The sequence below is a fragment of the Neolamprologus multifasciatus genome, chromosome 11 (assembly GCF_963576455.1).
Source record: "Neolamprologus multifasciatus chromosome 11, fNeoMul1.2, whole genome shotgun sequence".
NCBI classification, from domain to species: Eukaryota; Metazoa; Chordata; class Actinopteri; order Cichliformes; family Cichlidae; genus Neolamprologus; species Neolamprologus multifasciatus.
This window is the reverse complement of record NC_140449.1, coordinates 21,663,864-21,680,025: the sequence shown is the minus strand read 5'-3', so window position 1 is coordinate 21,680,025 and position 16,162 is coordinate 21,663,864. Positions and strand designations below refer to the sequence as shown.

Genomic DNA, 16,162 nt, shown 5'->3' with positions numbered 1-16,162 from the left:
CCATTTTCTCTTTTCTGTCTCTAATAAAATAATATAATTTAAAATATAATTTAAAAAAATGGTACAATCCATCTCTGACGCATCGCTCGTCAACCAGGAAGTGAAAACTGATCCGGTGTTAAAGTGTGAATGGCTAGTTAGGTGTGTTACCAGTCTTCAAACGGACAGGTATCCCGCTGTATAAATGTAAGTAACAATGTCTACTGCTCTAACGGTGTTCAATCCGATATGAAACATTAATGTGGACTGATAGTTTTGCTTTCTGTCTCCTTCCTGCCTGTTAACGGTTGTGGAGCCATGGCTTAAGCTCCTGTTACGTGGGTTTTATGCGTAATCTTGTGTTTTTAACCCAGTTTATTCAGTAAAGCAGCACCGCACACACAGTGCTGTTACTACTCACTAACACTGCACCTATCTTGTTGAAGGTGTGCATACTGATGGTAACTGACAGCAGCCACGTTTTAACCCCGGAATATAATCAACAGTGGTTACCACACTAATAAAAAGAGAAGTGCGCTCTTGCACAAGGGGCTCTTCTTGTCTTGTCTTGTCACCGGACGTTACCTTAACATGGATAATTTCTCCTTCACATGGAGCAGATTTTCTTTTTTTTTTCTAACCATGTGAGGGGTGTTACAGACTACTCTTGTGTTCTCACAAGGGTTCGCGGACGTGTACAGATGATGTTAAAATGGCTTTTTATCATTATTATTATTTTAGACCCTATTGTGTTCCTGTGCAGCACATTTGTGGAGAATATAAAAAGTATATAAAAAATGAAAAAGCTGGGATATAAAGATTCAGGCATTCAGGCTGCATAAGTGCGGGCTCAATGTTTGTAACTATTCATTTTTGTTCAAATGGATAAACTATTACTGTACTGAATTTCGATATAAACTATAGGAGACTAGAAGGGCTGTTAGGATTACATTTTGAGCTGACACAAAGTATACCAGTGCATATGGCACCACAACCGCTGAAGTTCAAATTCAGCAAACCTAATAATTGCTGGCGAGATAATTTTACACAAGCACAAGTGATGTGTTGTTACTAAAATGCAGAAAATAAATCTGTCCTTAAAATGGTGTTTAGAGGAGGTTGTAGTATTTATTGTGTACTTTAGGCTCCTTTCCTACACCTGCATCTACAGCTAAACAACACTTGTTTAGACTTCCTGTTGCTAACCACTCTGGCCTCAGTGGTCTGTTTGTGTAATTCACCGCACTGTGGCGCCCCTTAGAAATATCCCTCACTCTCAGCACACAAACTTTATTTCTGAGTATTTGCATGGAGTGTTTCTCTCATGCTTTACTTTGCATGTGGGTTGCATTATAAAAGTGTGTGTGTGTGTGTGTGTGGTTTTCTGCATTAGTTTGGATCTGATCATTGTGTGTGTGTGTGTGTGTGTGTGTGTGTGTGTGTGTGTGTGTCAGCAGAGCAATGTCTTCTGATGAGCTGGTGTACCTGGGAGTCATTGCTGCTTCCATCCCTGTTGGGTTCCTCTTCCGGTACCTCAGTGAGTATTTCGATCAAATTATGAACACATTCATACATAATTTATATATTTATTTTTATCTAATGCTGCTTGCTGGTGATTGTTATACTATGAGATGAAAAACTGACACAACCATAATTTACTATTTAAATGCAAAAGGGAAAAAAAGTCTTACTTTGAGAGTTGTAATTATTCAAATAAGTCCAGATTGCATACATGATACTTGGTTAGTAAAGGGTTAAAACGGGATGAATTATGTTGATTTTCAGTGCTCTGTAAGTGCTCGGAAAAAAATATTGGCGCATCGGATCTTGATGAATAAAATCATGAAGATGAAAATCTTCAGTGGGGGGGGGAGTCAGTCCTTTGAAGACTGGATTCAAAGTCACACCAAAAGTCCAAGTTAACAAACAGCACTGAAGTTACAGCAGCACAGCAGTGTGTGTCACTTTGTAACAGGAAATCGTATGCATTCAGCTGGTGCTGCAGAAACCATTTTAATTATTTTATTTTTGGTTGTATTCTGCTGCAGAGTCTGCTTTACACTGCTGGTGTGTGATCAGTTAAATTTGTAGACCATTTATCTGCAAGGATATTGATCAATCAGTATAAGTTGAATAAAAAAGTGAAGAGACTTTCACGTCTCCTCCAATCAATAAATTATGTTTGCCCCAAAGGCAACCTTTACCTTAGCTTGAATATGTGAAAAAACGACCACATATTCAGGATAAACACATGGAAATCACAAAAAATGCTCATGTTTATATTTTTTTCTCTTTAAAGGTTGTCACTAATTAGCTGATGATTTTATTTTTATTTTTAATTTGCAAAAAAAAAAAATTACATTTCTCCACCTTTTATCAACAGGGGCTGACAGCAGTGGGTGGGAAGAAACAGACTTATGTAACATTATATTTTTCATGCTGTGTCAGGCACTTTTCCTGCCCCACAGTAGACACTTGTAGGTGGCTTCCACTCTGCAATTTTTCTGTCACTTCAGGTCCACCTGTGAAGCAGGGTGCAGCTCTTCTTCTCGGCCTGTCCATCACTATCGCCACCTGCCACATCCACACACTCCACTCCCTGGTGACCGTGATCGGAACATGGATTATTATCAAGAGCAGTTGGAGGTGAGGAATGAACATCCATGCATTTCAGACTTATTTTACTTTGTATCACACAAACTGTTGTCTGTGAATTCACCTGTAAATTTCTCAAATATAGTAGCTGATCTAGAGTGTAGAAATGGTTAAAAAAAATAAATAGAAATAAAAACCTGTAAGCTTTAATTTCAGCCAGAAAGTGAAGATCACAGCACGCCACAGGACTCCATGTACATGTAGTCTCACTCCTAACTATATATGTCTGTTTACAAGGCACGCCCCAGCGCTGAGCCTCAGCTGGACCTTTCTCTACCTCCTCTTCTTCCGCCTGGTCACTAAGGTTGGTCTGCCATCACCAACACCTTTCGCCAACGCCGTCCAGCTACTTCTCACACTCAAGGTATGGAAAGTTAAAAACACTCAAGTGGAGAGATCAGTTTAAAATTATACTGCAGTGTATTTCAAATGCATGCATCCTTATCTTACTGTTAATGTAGATGGTGAGTCTGGCCAATGAGGTGCGCAGCTTCCACGTGGAGAAGAAGAAGGACGTGAGCTCCTTTGCAAAGTCCCCCGTCGTTGGCGGTCTGTCGCAGGAGCCTTCCATCTACGACATTTTGTCATATAGTTACTGTTATGTCGGTATAATGACGGGTAAATAACTTGTCTTAAATGTTCAGAAAAAAGGAAATTCTGATCTTACATGAACTGTTTTTAGCTGTAAATTGTAATTAAGTGTTGGTGTTCATTTGCTTTTGCATGAATTTTAACTGTTGTCTCTCTTTGTCTCACTTTCTGCTACTTGTCCAATATTGTGAGTCCATGCTTTCTTTTTGGTTGTAAGATTCCCTGTTAATGCCCTACCTGGCCCCCCTGACAAAGCTTTGCTAGACCCGCCCCTGCACAGTTACCAGCTGTCAGCTACATAGAAAAGGATGCTGGTGTTATTTGTCTCTCAGAAACAGTTCATAACTTCCCTTCAACTCATTCATGTCACCTAAAAGGTAAACCTGTTTCTCCATCACCTGTTCAGCTCTGATGATTCAGTAAGGACATCTCCTGGTTTCATCTTCATGTTTCCCTCTCACCAGGATATCCAAACTGACATCATGACGAGCAGCGTTTACAGCTGTGGCTCCAGCAAACATCAGCTGATACTAGAAAGTAATATTAAATACATTCTAACAACAGCTGATCAAGCTTAAACGTGCTGCTGTTGTTTAGTGCGACATCCCCTGGTTTCTTCTTTCTGGCGCAAAGTGGGCGATAAACAAACACGAGAGAAAAGCCGATCAGCTGATCATTGATCAGTTTCATGATTGAAGTAGCAACAGGAGAGGGAGGGGGAGAGAATGAGAGAAGAAGAGGCAGCTGACAGCATAAAGACACAGAATAACTCCAGCTTTGTGTCTTTTTCATTGTAGCTGAAGTCCGGGACAAACTGTGTTCATATTCAGCTCAATACGAAATATTGAGTAATATTTTCTCTGAATACGAGACGATTCTGTTTTTCTCTACTAACTAACCTTGTGAATAAAATAAAGTTCACTATCAGTAACATTATAGCACCCACCCAGCTGTATAGAAACTCTGTCATGCTAGCTAGTACGCAGTACGAGTTATTGTAACTGACTGTAAAAAGTCAGCCCAACGAAAATAAACTACACCTAAACTTGGTTTATATCTGACCCAGATAGACTCCAGGTCATAACTTTTTATCTGAAGTTCAGTTCACCTGACACTTGGACCTGCGGCCTCGGGTCTCTCCTCCTAATGCCTCCACTTTCCGTCATCCACTTGCTGGCCCTCTGGGAGCTCTGCCATAGCCACCACCAAACAACTGAGTTATTTTACACATTGGCCAGCATCTGGCCAATCCACCACCTTTCATTGTTTACACCAGTACAAAAACAACAACAACAAAAAATCAGTCCTTAAAAACAAAAAATCACCTTGCCAGGTGGGCCGATGGCCAGTCCAGCTATGGTCATTACGAGGGAAATTTCTAGAGATTGACAGACCACATGACTTTCGCGCATTGCATGCCGGTAACTCGTGGCAAAACAATCCAAGTACCGCATCAAATGCAAGCATTTGCAGCACGCAAAACGTTCATTCTCCGGTTCCAATACCTTCTTGCTTTTTCTTTGCCCCCCCAAAAAGGTTATGTACAAAACGAAGGAGAACAATGCCGGTCCGTACAAAGACAGACTTGATGAAAAGGCAAAGAAAAGATACGAGGAAAAAATCAAAGGAGTGAAAGGGTTAGACCCTTACGAGCACACAGAGTGGACAAAATATGTTAGCGTGCTGCCCAACTTTCACCACGCTCATATTTATAATTATACGGTTCTTGAGTGAGTGCATACACTCATGAAGTTCAGTAACTTCAGGTCACTGCAACAAGCCCAGGTACAGTTTACCGACGGATGGGTACAGGACCATGAAATGCACCGTGTAGAACGAAAGACCATCGTATGTATCATAAGTTTACCAGTCTCACAAATCGTCTTCATAAATACACATTCGTTAACCGTTTATTAATAGGACCTTTGAGCTCAACGGTAATTAATTAGTAGTGGAAATAATTTCTGGTTCGCATTACAGAAATGTAGCAGTGACAATAATATTGTATGCTGTAAACGTACTGGGCAATTAGTGATAGCATAGCGCCACAATTTCTGTTCAGCGCCAGACTTGCTTGTAACCTATATGAAATGCTTGGAGCAGACTAACCTGTGAGCTGGAGTGTTCTGGGACGTTATATTTGGTCTTTGAATGGCTGCAATCCAGGCCATCTGTCGCCTCTTTTTACTTCGGAAACATGGCTCGAATAATTTCTCTTCAACGACATAATCCGATAAAAAAAAAAAACGATCTCTTTACCCGTCGGCTTCATGGCTGTCATGCGACCGGCTATTGCAGTTAATAATACAACAGCTTCTTGACAGTTTTTTGTGTTTCTTTTTATTGCTGTGTAACTGATTTCAATTGAAAGCCTGCGTGCGCTAGTACCTCTTGCCACGAGTTCCCAGAATTCTTTGCGGTTTTACCCTTGAATGACGTCACATTTTCAATCGCTTCGGGATCTTTTAAACATCATTAGGCGCGTTGCTAAGCGCTGTCTGTCCTGTCTGTGAGCGCAGAACAAGCGGGGTGAATGACGTCACACACGGGTCTTCTGTCGGAATATAGTAAAACCTCAAAGTCCTCCTTTGATCGAATCAAAGGATCAAAGAGCTGATGTCACGGCTGATGTCACGTTCGCTGCCAGAAAAATCTTTAAATAGACCCCAGTTTCTTTAACTCAGTATTTTAAGAAACAGCTAGTTGTTTTTGCAAGCCAGGAATCCTTGGGAAAGAGAATAGTTTAACATTGAAATTATTCAGTTAACGATTTTGTTTTGTTTTTTGCATGAAACTTTTATAGAAATGTCACAGGAACCGTCCAGCAATTCAGTGTCTCACAGAGAAACGAGAGAGGAAGGACCGCCCAACTCAGGGGAGAGAGGAACAGCCCAGGGCATGGAGCCCAAAAAGAAAATTAGCATAAGCGAGATAGAGGGGGTGCCCGTAAAGATAACATTGCAGATTGGAGCACTTCAGCATGATGTGTATGAACTTGAGGAAAACCAACAGTTTCTCCTTGAACAGAACAACACCATTGTTGCTCAGCTGTCCAAGGTTGAAAGCGAGAAAAATGAACAAAAGGCAGAGAATGCAAATCTTCAGAAAGCTTCAGAGAATTTTGGGAAAGCTATAGAAAATCTTAATAGCCAAGTGGAAGGTTTATATCGTTTATTAATCCAAAATGCTGCCGAACCCGAATATGAGAAGCTGCGTGAACTTCAACAAAAAAAGCTAACGTTTCTCCTTGAGCAGAACAACAGGATTGTTGTTCAGCTGTCCAAGGGTGAAAGTGAGAGAAATGAACTAAAGAAACGGATTGCGAATCTCGAGAAAGCTTTGAAAAATATTCAGTGTCAAGTGGAAGAATTACAGCGTTCAAAAACCAAAAATGCTACTGAACCCGAGGGACTTGAGACTCCTGTTGCTCAACCACCTCAAGATGAGGTTCAGGGTACTGGTATGTGGCATCGTGGTGCCAAATGCCTACTTAAAGTAGGTTTAGGTCTTGCCACAGCGGCCCTTATTGTTCCTGCAGCTTTCTGGGTCTTCTCAAAGATGTTCACCTGACGTGAATGACCCAGCTGCTCCCTGTGGCATTGTGTTTATAATCAGGGGTGCACATAAGCGGTCTGCAGGTGCGCATGCGCTGTCAAAATAAAAGACGCGCACCAGATAAGAAGTTGCAACGCGCGTTTGTGTACACAAGATTTTCTGGAGGAGGACGGACATTTGTTTAGAACGCTCAAAGATGTCGAAGAAGCAAGCTCCTTTAAGCAATTACTTTGGTGTTCCTCCACCTCCAAAGAAATTTCAGAAGGAGTCCGAAGCGCGTATTCTCAGAAAAGTTGTTGCAGGAGGTGAGCTGGCTTCAAACAAATGATGAACGCACAGAGATGTGGTGCAGAATATGTGATGTAAAACAGTGCCTTTTATATAAAAGGCCTCCAGAAAATCTTATGTATGCAAATGTTGCAACTTCTTATCTGGTGCGCGTCTTTTATTTTGACAGCGCATGCGCACCTGCGGACCACTTATGTGCACCCCTGTTTATAATCTTGTGAAAGACGCACGACAGACCTGACCATGTACTCATGTTTTTCATCATCTACTTTTATTACTACAGGTTTACCACTACAGATAGCTGCAGCTTTGCAGCTCACAGCCACACACAGTAACAACAACAACACAGCAGGACCTAGTTCAGCCTTTAAACCAGCAAGGAATGATTGCAGATTGGCGCTCAGGTGTGTCCACCTCCCCTGCTTTCCAACCACGGTCCACCAACCATACCAACCTCCGATAACTATGCCGTGCTCTCCTTTAAGTTTTATTTTGCCCCTCACCCCCCAACCAGTCATGGTAGATGACTGCCCCTCCTTGAACCTGGTTCTGCCTCAGGTTTCTTCCTGTAAAAGGGAGTTTTTCCTGGCCACCGTTGCCTAGTGCTTGTTCATAGGGGATCATTTGATTGTTGGGGTTTATAATTTAAAATGTAATTTTATTTACATTTTTTCAGGTGAGGGGTTCACTTGATAGGGAGCACAAAAAGCTGCAAATATAAAAAAAAACAACAAAAGTGTATTTAGCAGCAAATCAAAAATAAAGAAAACAAATATTTAAAAATTCCCTACTGCTTTGTTTATTTACTTAAAAGAACAGTTTTAAATTTTGTGTGATAGTGTCATGGCCCTTGGTCAAGTGATCCAGGGTTTATCTTTTGGACTGTGTGAATCTGGTTTAATTTGTGTCCTGTGATTTAATAGTATTCATGGTTCTGTTTCTCGTCTCCCATGTGTCCATGTTGCTTTTGTATGTCGTGTCTCTTTAGCCGGCGCAGCAGTGGGCGGGCACATCCACATCATCCACGTTGCCGCCAACATACGCTGTATGTTTAGACCATTTATATCATTTGACATCCACAGGACATAGAGGTTCGAAAGACACTGAGTCATGCAATACCTTTAATGGGAATACTGTCAGTGAACACTGATGAGCTTCTGCTTCTTTAATGAGCCATAATGCTCATTAAAGAAGCAGGTTGGCTTATAAAGTGCTCTGTAGTTATCTAATGCAACTGCCATTTGTTTCAGGACATAAATAACAATCTGTAATCAACACAGGGTTTATTGAACTGTCGGGTGTGCAGACAACATGGCACGCATGAAAAATGGGTAAGGAGATTTTGTGAACACTCATAGTTGATGTCTTAATTATGGGAATAGCTACTATGTAATTGATGCTTCCTATTCTATCAGATAAGGTGCACCTTATGTGGAAGTGGGTTCCAGTGGACCCGTTTTTGTGAAACATCTGTTGAGGGTGATTTTTTATTTTTTTGGCCTTGCCTGTGTGTAAAGACCAACCATCTAAAATGTTTTGCATTTTATTTTATGTTCTGTGAAGAATATACTAGCAGTGATGTGTGATGAGATTTTGTTTTCCTGCTGAAGTCCATCATTATTGCAATCTAAAAATAAAAGGAGAAATTTTAACGCCATAACCTTCAGGTGCTCAGAAATAACCTGATATTTTATGTCAGTTTTTGTTTGGATGGATCTGCGTCTTACCTGAGCCCTGTAGCCCACCAGATCTTCACAGCTGTGTTGTAAATGGGTGTGTTGAACAACACCTGTCAAATAAATAAGTTACTCAATGTTACTTCAGTTGATTCTCATCAAATTCTTTCAACTGTTGAAATCCTGTAAAAACATAATAATAATAATAATAATAATAATGATAAAGTCATTAATTACTAGGGTAATTGGGAGCAATTCTCTGGTGGGTCGGAGGATCGTACATCATACTTCAGGTTCATTACGTTCTTCGTGGTCTGAACCTCAGACATGAACTGGTCAGAAGAACTGAGTCAGTTCTACAACAGAAAGAGAACTAAGACAGCCACACCATCTGACAGCTGTTAATGATTTGTCTTCTCAGTGTTTTCATAATATTTTCAGTCACTGAATACAATGAAAAGCAGAAAATTCTGAGTTGAATATTCAAAACTAAAGTTCCAGATCATGAAAAGTGACCCCAAACGGTATATTTCTTTTTTTCTGTTCACCAAAGTAAATATGATTCAATAGATTTTTGTAATTCCACTTGTCCAAAAAACAAATAAAGAAAATAAACAAAGATATTAAATGACAGTAAGAATGACCACAGTTAAGAGCAGGTCAGTTTGCTGAGTTATGTTTTTTTGTTTGTTTTTTTTGTTTTGTTTTTGTTTTTTGTTTTTTTTTTTGGGGGGGGGGGGGGTGTTCCTGATAGCAATCAAAAGTTCCCAGTAGAGGTTTTAACCTTCAGCACCACACAAAGCTGTGGGTTTGTTTTTATTTTCAATATCCTACACACCACTGCATATTGTAATTACTGTACTTTTAATTTCTGAAAAAAAAAATACTCTACAGCTTCTTTTAATGTTTCAAAGTCTATTTGGACAATTTGGACATGACAACCATTAACTAAGGTATAAAAATATATATTCCAAGGTTCACGTCCATTGCTCGACAGTTTTTAGTAAAATACAGTGAGCCACAGCGTTAAATGCAGATAATATGGAAATGAATCGCGTTTTAGACTGACATCCAATCCACACCCCTGCCGTTAAAGTGGTAATGGTACAATCCGAGCGCTTGTTTAGCTCAGTTGTTGAAAAGGCTGACTGTAAAGGTGCAGGTTCGAGTCCCCAGTCGAGGCTGTTTATTCCCCGTCTTCTTCCATTTTCTCTTTTCTGTCTCTAATAAAATAATATAATTTAAAATATAATTTAAAAAATGGTACAATCCATCTCTGACGCATCGCTCGTCAACCAGGAAGTGAAAACTGATCCGGTGTTAAAGTGTGAATGGCTAGTTAGGTGTGTTACCAGTCTTCAAACGGACAGGTATCCCGCTGTATAAATGTAAGTAACAATGTCTACTGCTCTAACGGTGTTCAATCCGATATGAAACATTAATGTGGACTGATAGTTTTGCTTTCTGTCTCCTTCCTGCCTGTTAACGGTTGTGGAGCCATGGCTTAAGCTCCTGTTACGTGGGTTTTATGCGTAATCTTGTGTTTTTAACCCAGTTTATTCAGTAAAGCAGCACCGCACACACAGTGCTGTTACTACTCACTAACACTGCACCTATCTTGTTGAAGGTGTGCATACTGATGGTAACTGACAGCAGCCACGTTTTAACCCCGGAATATAATCAACAGTGGTTACCACACTAATAAAAAGAGAAGTGCGCTCTTGCACAAGGGGCTCTTCTTGTCTTGTCTTGTCACCGGACGTTACCTTAACATGGATAATTTCTCCTTCACATGGAGCAGATTTTCTTTTTTTTTCTAACCATGTGAGGGGTGTTACAGACTACTCTTGTGTTCTCACAAGGGTTCGCGGACGTGTACAGATGATGTTAAAATGGCTTTTTATCATTATTATTATTTTAGACCCTATTGTGTTCCTGTGCAGCACATTTGTGGAGAATATAAAAAGTATATAAAAAATGAAAAAGCTGGGATATAAAGATTCAGGCATTCAGGCTGCATAAGTGCGGGCTCAATGTTTGTAACTATTCATTTTTGTTCAAATGGATAAACTATTACTGTACTGAATTTCGATATAAACTATAGGAGACTAGAAGGGCTGTTAGGATTACATTTTGAGCTGACACAAAGTATACCAGTGCATATGGCACCACAACCGCTGAAGTTCAAATTCAGCAAACCTAATAATTGCTGGCGAGATAATTTTACACAAGCACAAGTGATGTGTTGTTACTAAAATGCAGAAAATAAATCTGTCCTTAAAATGGTGTTTAGAGGAGGTTGTAGTATTTATTGTGTACTTTAGGCTCCTTTCCTACACCTGCATCTACAGCTAAACAACACTTGTTTAGACTTCCTGTTGCTAACCACTCTGGCCTCAGTGGTCTGTTTGTGTAATTCACCGCACTGTGGCGCCCCTTAGAAATATCCCTCACTCTCAGCACACAAACTTTATTTCTGAGTATTTGCATGGAGTGTTTCTCTCATGCTTTACTTTGCATGTGGGTTGCATTATAAAAGTGTGTGTGTGTGTGTGTGTGTGGTTTTCTGCATTAGTTTGGATCTGATCATTGTGTGTGTGTGTGTGTGTCAGCAGAGCAATGTCTTCTGATGAGCTGGTGTACCTGGGAGTCATTGCTGCTTCCATCCCTGTTGGGTTCCTCTTCCGGTACCTCAGTGAGTATTTCGATCAAATTATGAACACATTCATACATAATTTATATATTTATTTTTATCTAATGCTGCTTGCTGGTGATTGTTATACTATGAGATGAAAAACTGACACAACCATAATTTACTATTTAAATGCAAAAGGGAAAAAAAGTCTTACTTTGAGAGTTGTAATTATTCAAATAAGTCCAGATTGCATACATGATACTTGGTTAGTAAAGGGTTAAAACGGGATGAATTATGTTGATTTTCAGTGCTCTGTAAGTGCTCGGAAAAAAATATTGGCGCATCGGATCTTGATGAATAAAATCATGAAGATGAAAATCTTCAGTGGGGGGGGGAGTCAGTCCTTTGAAGACTGGATTCAAAGTCACACCAAAAGTCCAAGTTAACAAACAGCACTGAAGTTACAGCAGCACAGCAGTGTGTGTCACTTTGTAACAGGAAATCGTATGCATTCAGCTGGTGCTGCAGAAACCATTTTAATTATTTTATTTTTGGTTGTATTCTGCTGCAAGAGTCTGCTTTACACTGCTGGTGTGTGATCAGTTAAATTTGTAGACCATTTATCTGCAAGGATATTGATCAATCAGTATAAGTTGAATAAAAAAGTGAAGAGACTTTCACGTCTCCTCCAATCAATAAATTATGTTTGCCCCAAAGGCAACCTTTACCTTAGCTTGAATATGTGAAAAAACGACCACATATTCAGGATAAACACATGGAAATCACAAAAAATGCTCATGTTTATATTTTTTTCTCTTTAAAGGTTGTCACTAATTAGCTGATGATTTTATTTTTATTTTTAATTTGCAAAAAAAAAAAATTACATTTCTCCACCTTTTATCAACAGGGGCTGACAGCAGTGGGTGGGAAGAAACAGACTTATGTAACATTATATTTTTCATGCTGTGTCAGGCACTTTTCCTGCCCCACAGTAGAGACTTGTAGGTGGCTTCCACTCTGCAATTTTTCTGTCACTTCAGGTCCACCTGTGAAGCAGGGTGCAGCTCTTCTTCTCGGCCTGTCCATCACTATCGCCACCTGCCACATCCACACACTCCACTCCCTGGTGACCGTGATCGGAACATGGATTATTATCAAGAGCAGTTGGAGGTGAGGAATGAACATCCATGCATTTCAGACTTATTTTACTTTGTATCACACAAACTGTTGTCTGTGAATTCACCTGTAAATTTCTCAAATATAGTAGCTGATCTAGAGTGTAGAAATGGTTAAAAAAAATAAATAGAAATAAAAACCTGTAAGCTTTAATTTCAGCCAGAAAGTGAAGATCACAGCACGCCACAGGACTCCATGTACATGTAGTCTCACTCCTAACTATATATGTCTGTTTACAAGGCACGCCCCAGCGCTGAGCCTCAGCTGGACCTTTCTCTACCTCCTCTTCTTCCGCCTGGTCACTAAGGTTGGTCTGCCATCACCAACACCTTTCGCCAACGCCGTCCAGCTACTTCTCACACTCAAGGTATGGAAAGTTAAAAACACTCAAGTGGAGAGATCAGTTTAAAATTATACTGCAGTGTATTTCAAATGCATGCATCCTTATCTTACTGTTAATGTAGATGGTGAGTCTGGCCAATGAGGTGCGCAGCTTCCACGTGGAGAAGAAGAAGGACGTGAGCTCCTTTGCAAAGTCCCCCGTCGTTGGCGGTCTGTCGCAGGAGCCTTCCATCTACGACATTTTGTCATATAGTTACTGTTATGTCGGTATAATGACGGGTAAATAACTTGTCTTAAATGTTCAGAAAAAAGGAAATTCTGATCTTACATGAACTGTTTTTAGCTGTAAATTGTAATTAAGTGTTGGTGTTCATTTGCTTTTGCATGAATTTTAACTGTTGTCTCTCTTTGTCTCACTTTCTGCTACTTGTCCAATATTGTGAGTCCATGCTTTCTTTTTGGTTGTAAGATTCCCTGTTAATGCCCTACCTGGCCCCCCTGACAAAGCTTTGCTAGACCCGCTCCTGCACAGTTACCAGCTGTCAGCTACATAGAAAAGGATGCTGGTGTTATTTGTCTCTCAGAAACAGTTCATAACTTCCCTTCAACTCATTCATGTCACCTAAAAGGTAAACCTGTTTCTCCATCACCTGTTCAGCTCTGATGATTCAGTAAGGACATCTCCTGGTTTCATCTTCATGTTTCCCTCTCACCAGGATATCCAAACTGACATCATGACGAGCAGCGTTTACAGCTGTGGCTCCAGCAAACATCAGCTGATACTAGAAAGTAATATTAAATACATTCTAACAACAGCTGATCAAGCTTAAACGTGCTGCTGTTGTTTAGTGCGACATCCCCTGGTTTCTTCTTTCTGGCGCAAAGTGGGCGATAAACAAACATGAGAGAAAAGCCGATCAGCTGATCATTGATCAGTTTCATGATTGAAGTAGCAACAGGAGAGGGAGGGGGAGAGAATGAGAGAAGAAGAGGCAGCTGACAGCATAAAGACACAGAATAACTCCAGCTTTGTGTCTTTTTCATTGTAGCTGAAGTCCGGGACAAACTGTGTTCATATTCAGCTCAATACGAAATATTGAGTAATATTTTCTCTGAATACGAGACGATTCTGTTTTTCTCTACTAACTAACCTTGTGAATAAAATAAAGTTCACTATCAGTAACATTATAGCACCCACCCAGCTGTATAGAAACTCTGTCATGCTAGCTAGTACGCAGTACGAGTTATTGTAACTGACTGTAAAAAGTCAGCCCAACGAAAATAAACTACACCTAAACTTGGTTTATATCTGACCCAGATAGACTCCAGGTCATAACTTTTTATCTGAAGTTCAGTTCACCTGACACTTGGACCTGCGGCCTCGGGTCTCTCCTCCTAATGCCTCCACTTTCCGTCATCCACTTGCTGGCCTCTGGGAGCTCTGCCATAAGCCACCACCAACAACTGAGTTATTTTACACATTGGCCAGCATCTGGCCAATCCACCACCTTTCATTGTTTACACCAGTACAAAAACAACAACAACAAAAAATCAGTCCTTAAAAACAAAAAATCACCTTGCCAGGTGGCCGATGGCCAGTCCAGCTATGGTCATTACGAGGGAAATTTCTAGAGATTGACAGACCACATGACTTTCGCGCATTGCATGCCGGTAACTCGTGGCAAAACAATCCAAGTACCGCATCAAATGCAAGCATTTGCAGCACGCAAAACGTTCATTCTCCGGTTCCAATACCTTCTTGCTTTTTCTTTGCCCCCCCAAAAAGGTTATGTACAAAACGAAGGAGAACAATGCCGGTCCGTACAAAGACAGACTTGATGAAAAGGCAAAGAAAAGATACGAGGAAAAATCAAAGGAGTGAAAGGGTTAGACCCTTACGAGCACACAGAGTGGACAAATATGTTAGCGTGCTGCCCAACTTTCACCACGCTCATATTTATAATTATACGGTTCTTGAGTGAGTGCATACACTCATGAAGTTCAGTAACTTCAGGTCACTGCAACAAGCCCAGGTACAGTTTACCGACGGATGGGTACAGGACCATGAAATGCACCGTGTAGAACGAAAGACCATCGTATGTATCATAAGTTTACCAGTCTCACAAATCGTCTTCATAAATACACATTCGTTAACCGTTTATTAATAGGACCTTTGAGCTCAACGGTAATTAATTAGTAGTGGAAATAATTTCTGGTTCGCATTACAGAAATGTAGCAGTGACAATAATATTGTATGCTGTAAACGTACTGGGCAATTAGTGATAGCATAGCGCCACAATTTCTGTTCAGCGCCAGACTTGCTTGTAACCTATATGAAATGCTTGGAGCAGACTAACCTGTGAGCTGGAGTGTTCTGGGACGTTATATTTGGTCTTTGAATGGCTGCAATCCAGGCCATCTGTCGCCTCTTTTTACTTCGGAAACATGGCTCGAATAATTTCTCTTCAACGACATAATCCGATAAAAAAAAAACGATCTCTTTACCCGTCGGCTTCATGGCTGTCATGCGACCGGCTATTGCAGTTAATAATACAACAGCTTCTTGACAGTTTTTTGTGTTTCTTTTTATTGCTGTGTAACTGATTTCAATTGAAAGCCTTCGTGCGCTAGTACCTCTTGCCACGAGTTTCCCAGAATTCTTTGCGGTTTTACCCTTGAATGACGTCACATTTTCAATCGCTTCGGGATCTTTTAAACATCATTAGGCGCGTTGCTAAGCGCTGTCTGTCCTGTCTGTGAGCGCAGAACAAGCGGGGTGAATGACGTCACACACGGGTCTTCTGTCGGAATATAGTAAAACCTCAAAGTCCTCCTTTGATCGAATCAAAGGATCAAAGAGCTGATGTCACGGCTGATGTCACGTTCGCTGCCAGAAAAATCTTTAAATAGACCCCAGTTTCTTTAACTCAGTATTTTAAGAAACAGCTAGTTGTTTTTGCAAGCCAGGAATCCTTGGGAAAGAGAATAGTTAACATTGAAATTATTCAGTTAACGATTTTGTTTTGTTTTTTGCATGAAACTTTATAGAAATGTCACAGGAACCGTCCAGCAATTCAGTGTCTCACAGAGAAACGAGAGAGGAAGGACCGCCCAACTCAGGGGAGAGAGGAACAGCCCAGGGCATGGAGCCCAAAAAGAAAATTAGCATAAGCGAGATAGAGGGGTGCCCGTAAAGATAACATTGCAGATTGGAGCACTTCAGCATGATGTGTATGAACTTGAGGAAAACCAACAGTTTCTCCTT

General features: G+C 40.5%; 2 protein-coding genes across 5 annotated transcripts; both read left to right on the top strand.

Annotated features, from left to right (window-relative positions):
* The first annotated feature begins 52 nt into the window (after positions 1 to 52).
* On the top strand, positions 53 to 8,594 carry LOC146508377 (membrane-bound acylglycerophosphatidylinositol O-acyltransferase mboat7-like). 3 transcript variants are annotated; one of them, XM_085177473.1, is made up of 5 exons: positions 53 to 186; positions 1,437 to 1,516; positions 2,496 to 2,625; positions 2,872 to 2,998; positions 3,096 to 8,594. In XM_085177473.1, exons 2-5 carry the CDS (start codon positions 1,441 to 1,443, stop codon positions 3,258 to 3,260), a joined length of 498 nt encoding a protein of 165 aa, XP_085033599.1. In that variant the 5' UTR covers positions 53 to 186; positions 1,437 to 1,440; the 3' UTR covers positions 3,261 to 8,594. The 3 variants fall into 3 exon arrangements, with proteins under 3 accessions (XP_085033599.1, XP_085033601.1, XP_085033600.1); XM_085177475.1 differs by having other exon boundaries at positions 70 to 186; positions 1,373 to 1,516; XM_085177474.1 differs by having other exon boundaries at positions 81 to 186; positions 1,434 to 1,516.
* Positions 8,595 to 9,691: 1,097 nt separating this feature from the next.
* LOC146508376 (membrane-bound acylglycerophosphatidylinositol O-acyltransferase mboat7-like) lies at positions 9,692 to 14,359 on the top strand. Of its 2 annotated transcripts, none has more exons than XM_085176608.1 (5): positions 9,692 to 10,132; positions 11,357 to 11,439; positions 12,420 to 12,549; positions 12,796 to 12,922; positions 13,020 to 14,359. In XM_085176608.1, the coding sequence occupies exons 2-5, from the start codon at positions 11,364 to 11,366 to the stop codon at positions 13,182 to 13,184; spliced, it is 498 nt and encodes a 165-aa protein (XP_085032734.1). In that variant the 5' UTR covers positions 9,692 to 10,132; positions 11,357 to 11,363; the 3' UTR covers positions 13,185 to 14,359. The 2 variants fall into 2 exon arrangements, with proteins under 2 accessions (XP_085032734.1, XP_085032733.1); XM_085176607.1 differs by having other exon boundaries at positions 9,696 to 10,132; positions 11,360 to 11,439; positions 13,020 to 14,358.
* Positions 14,360 to 16,162: the final 1,803 nt, after the last annotated feature.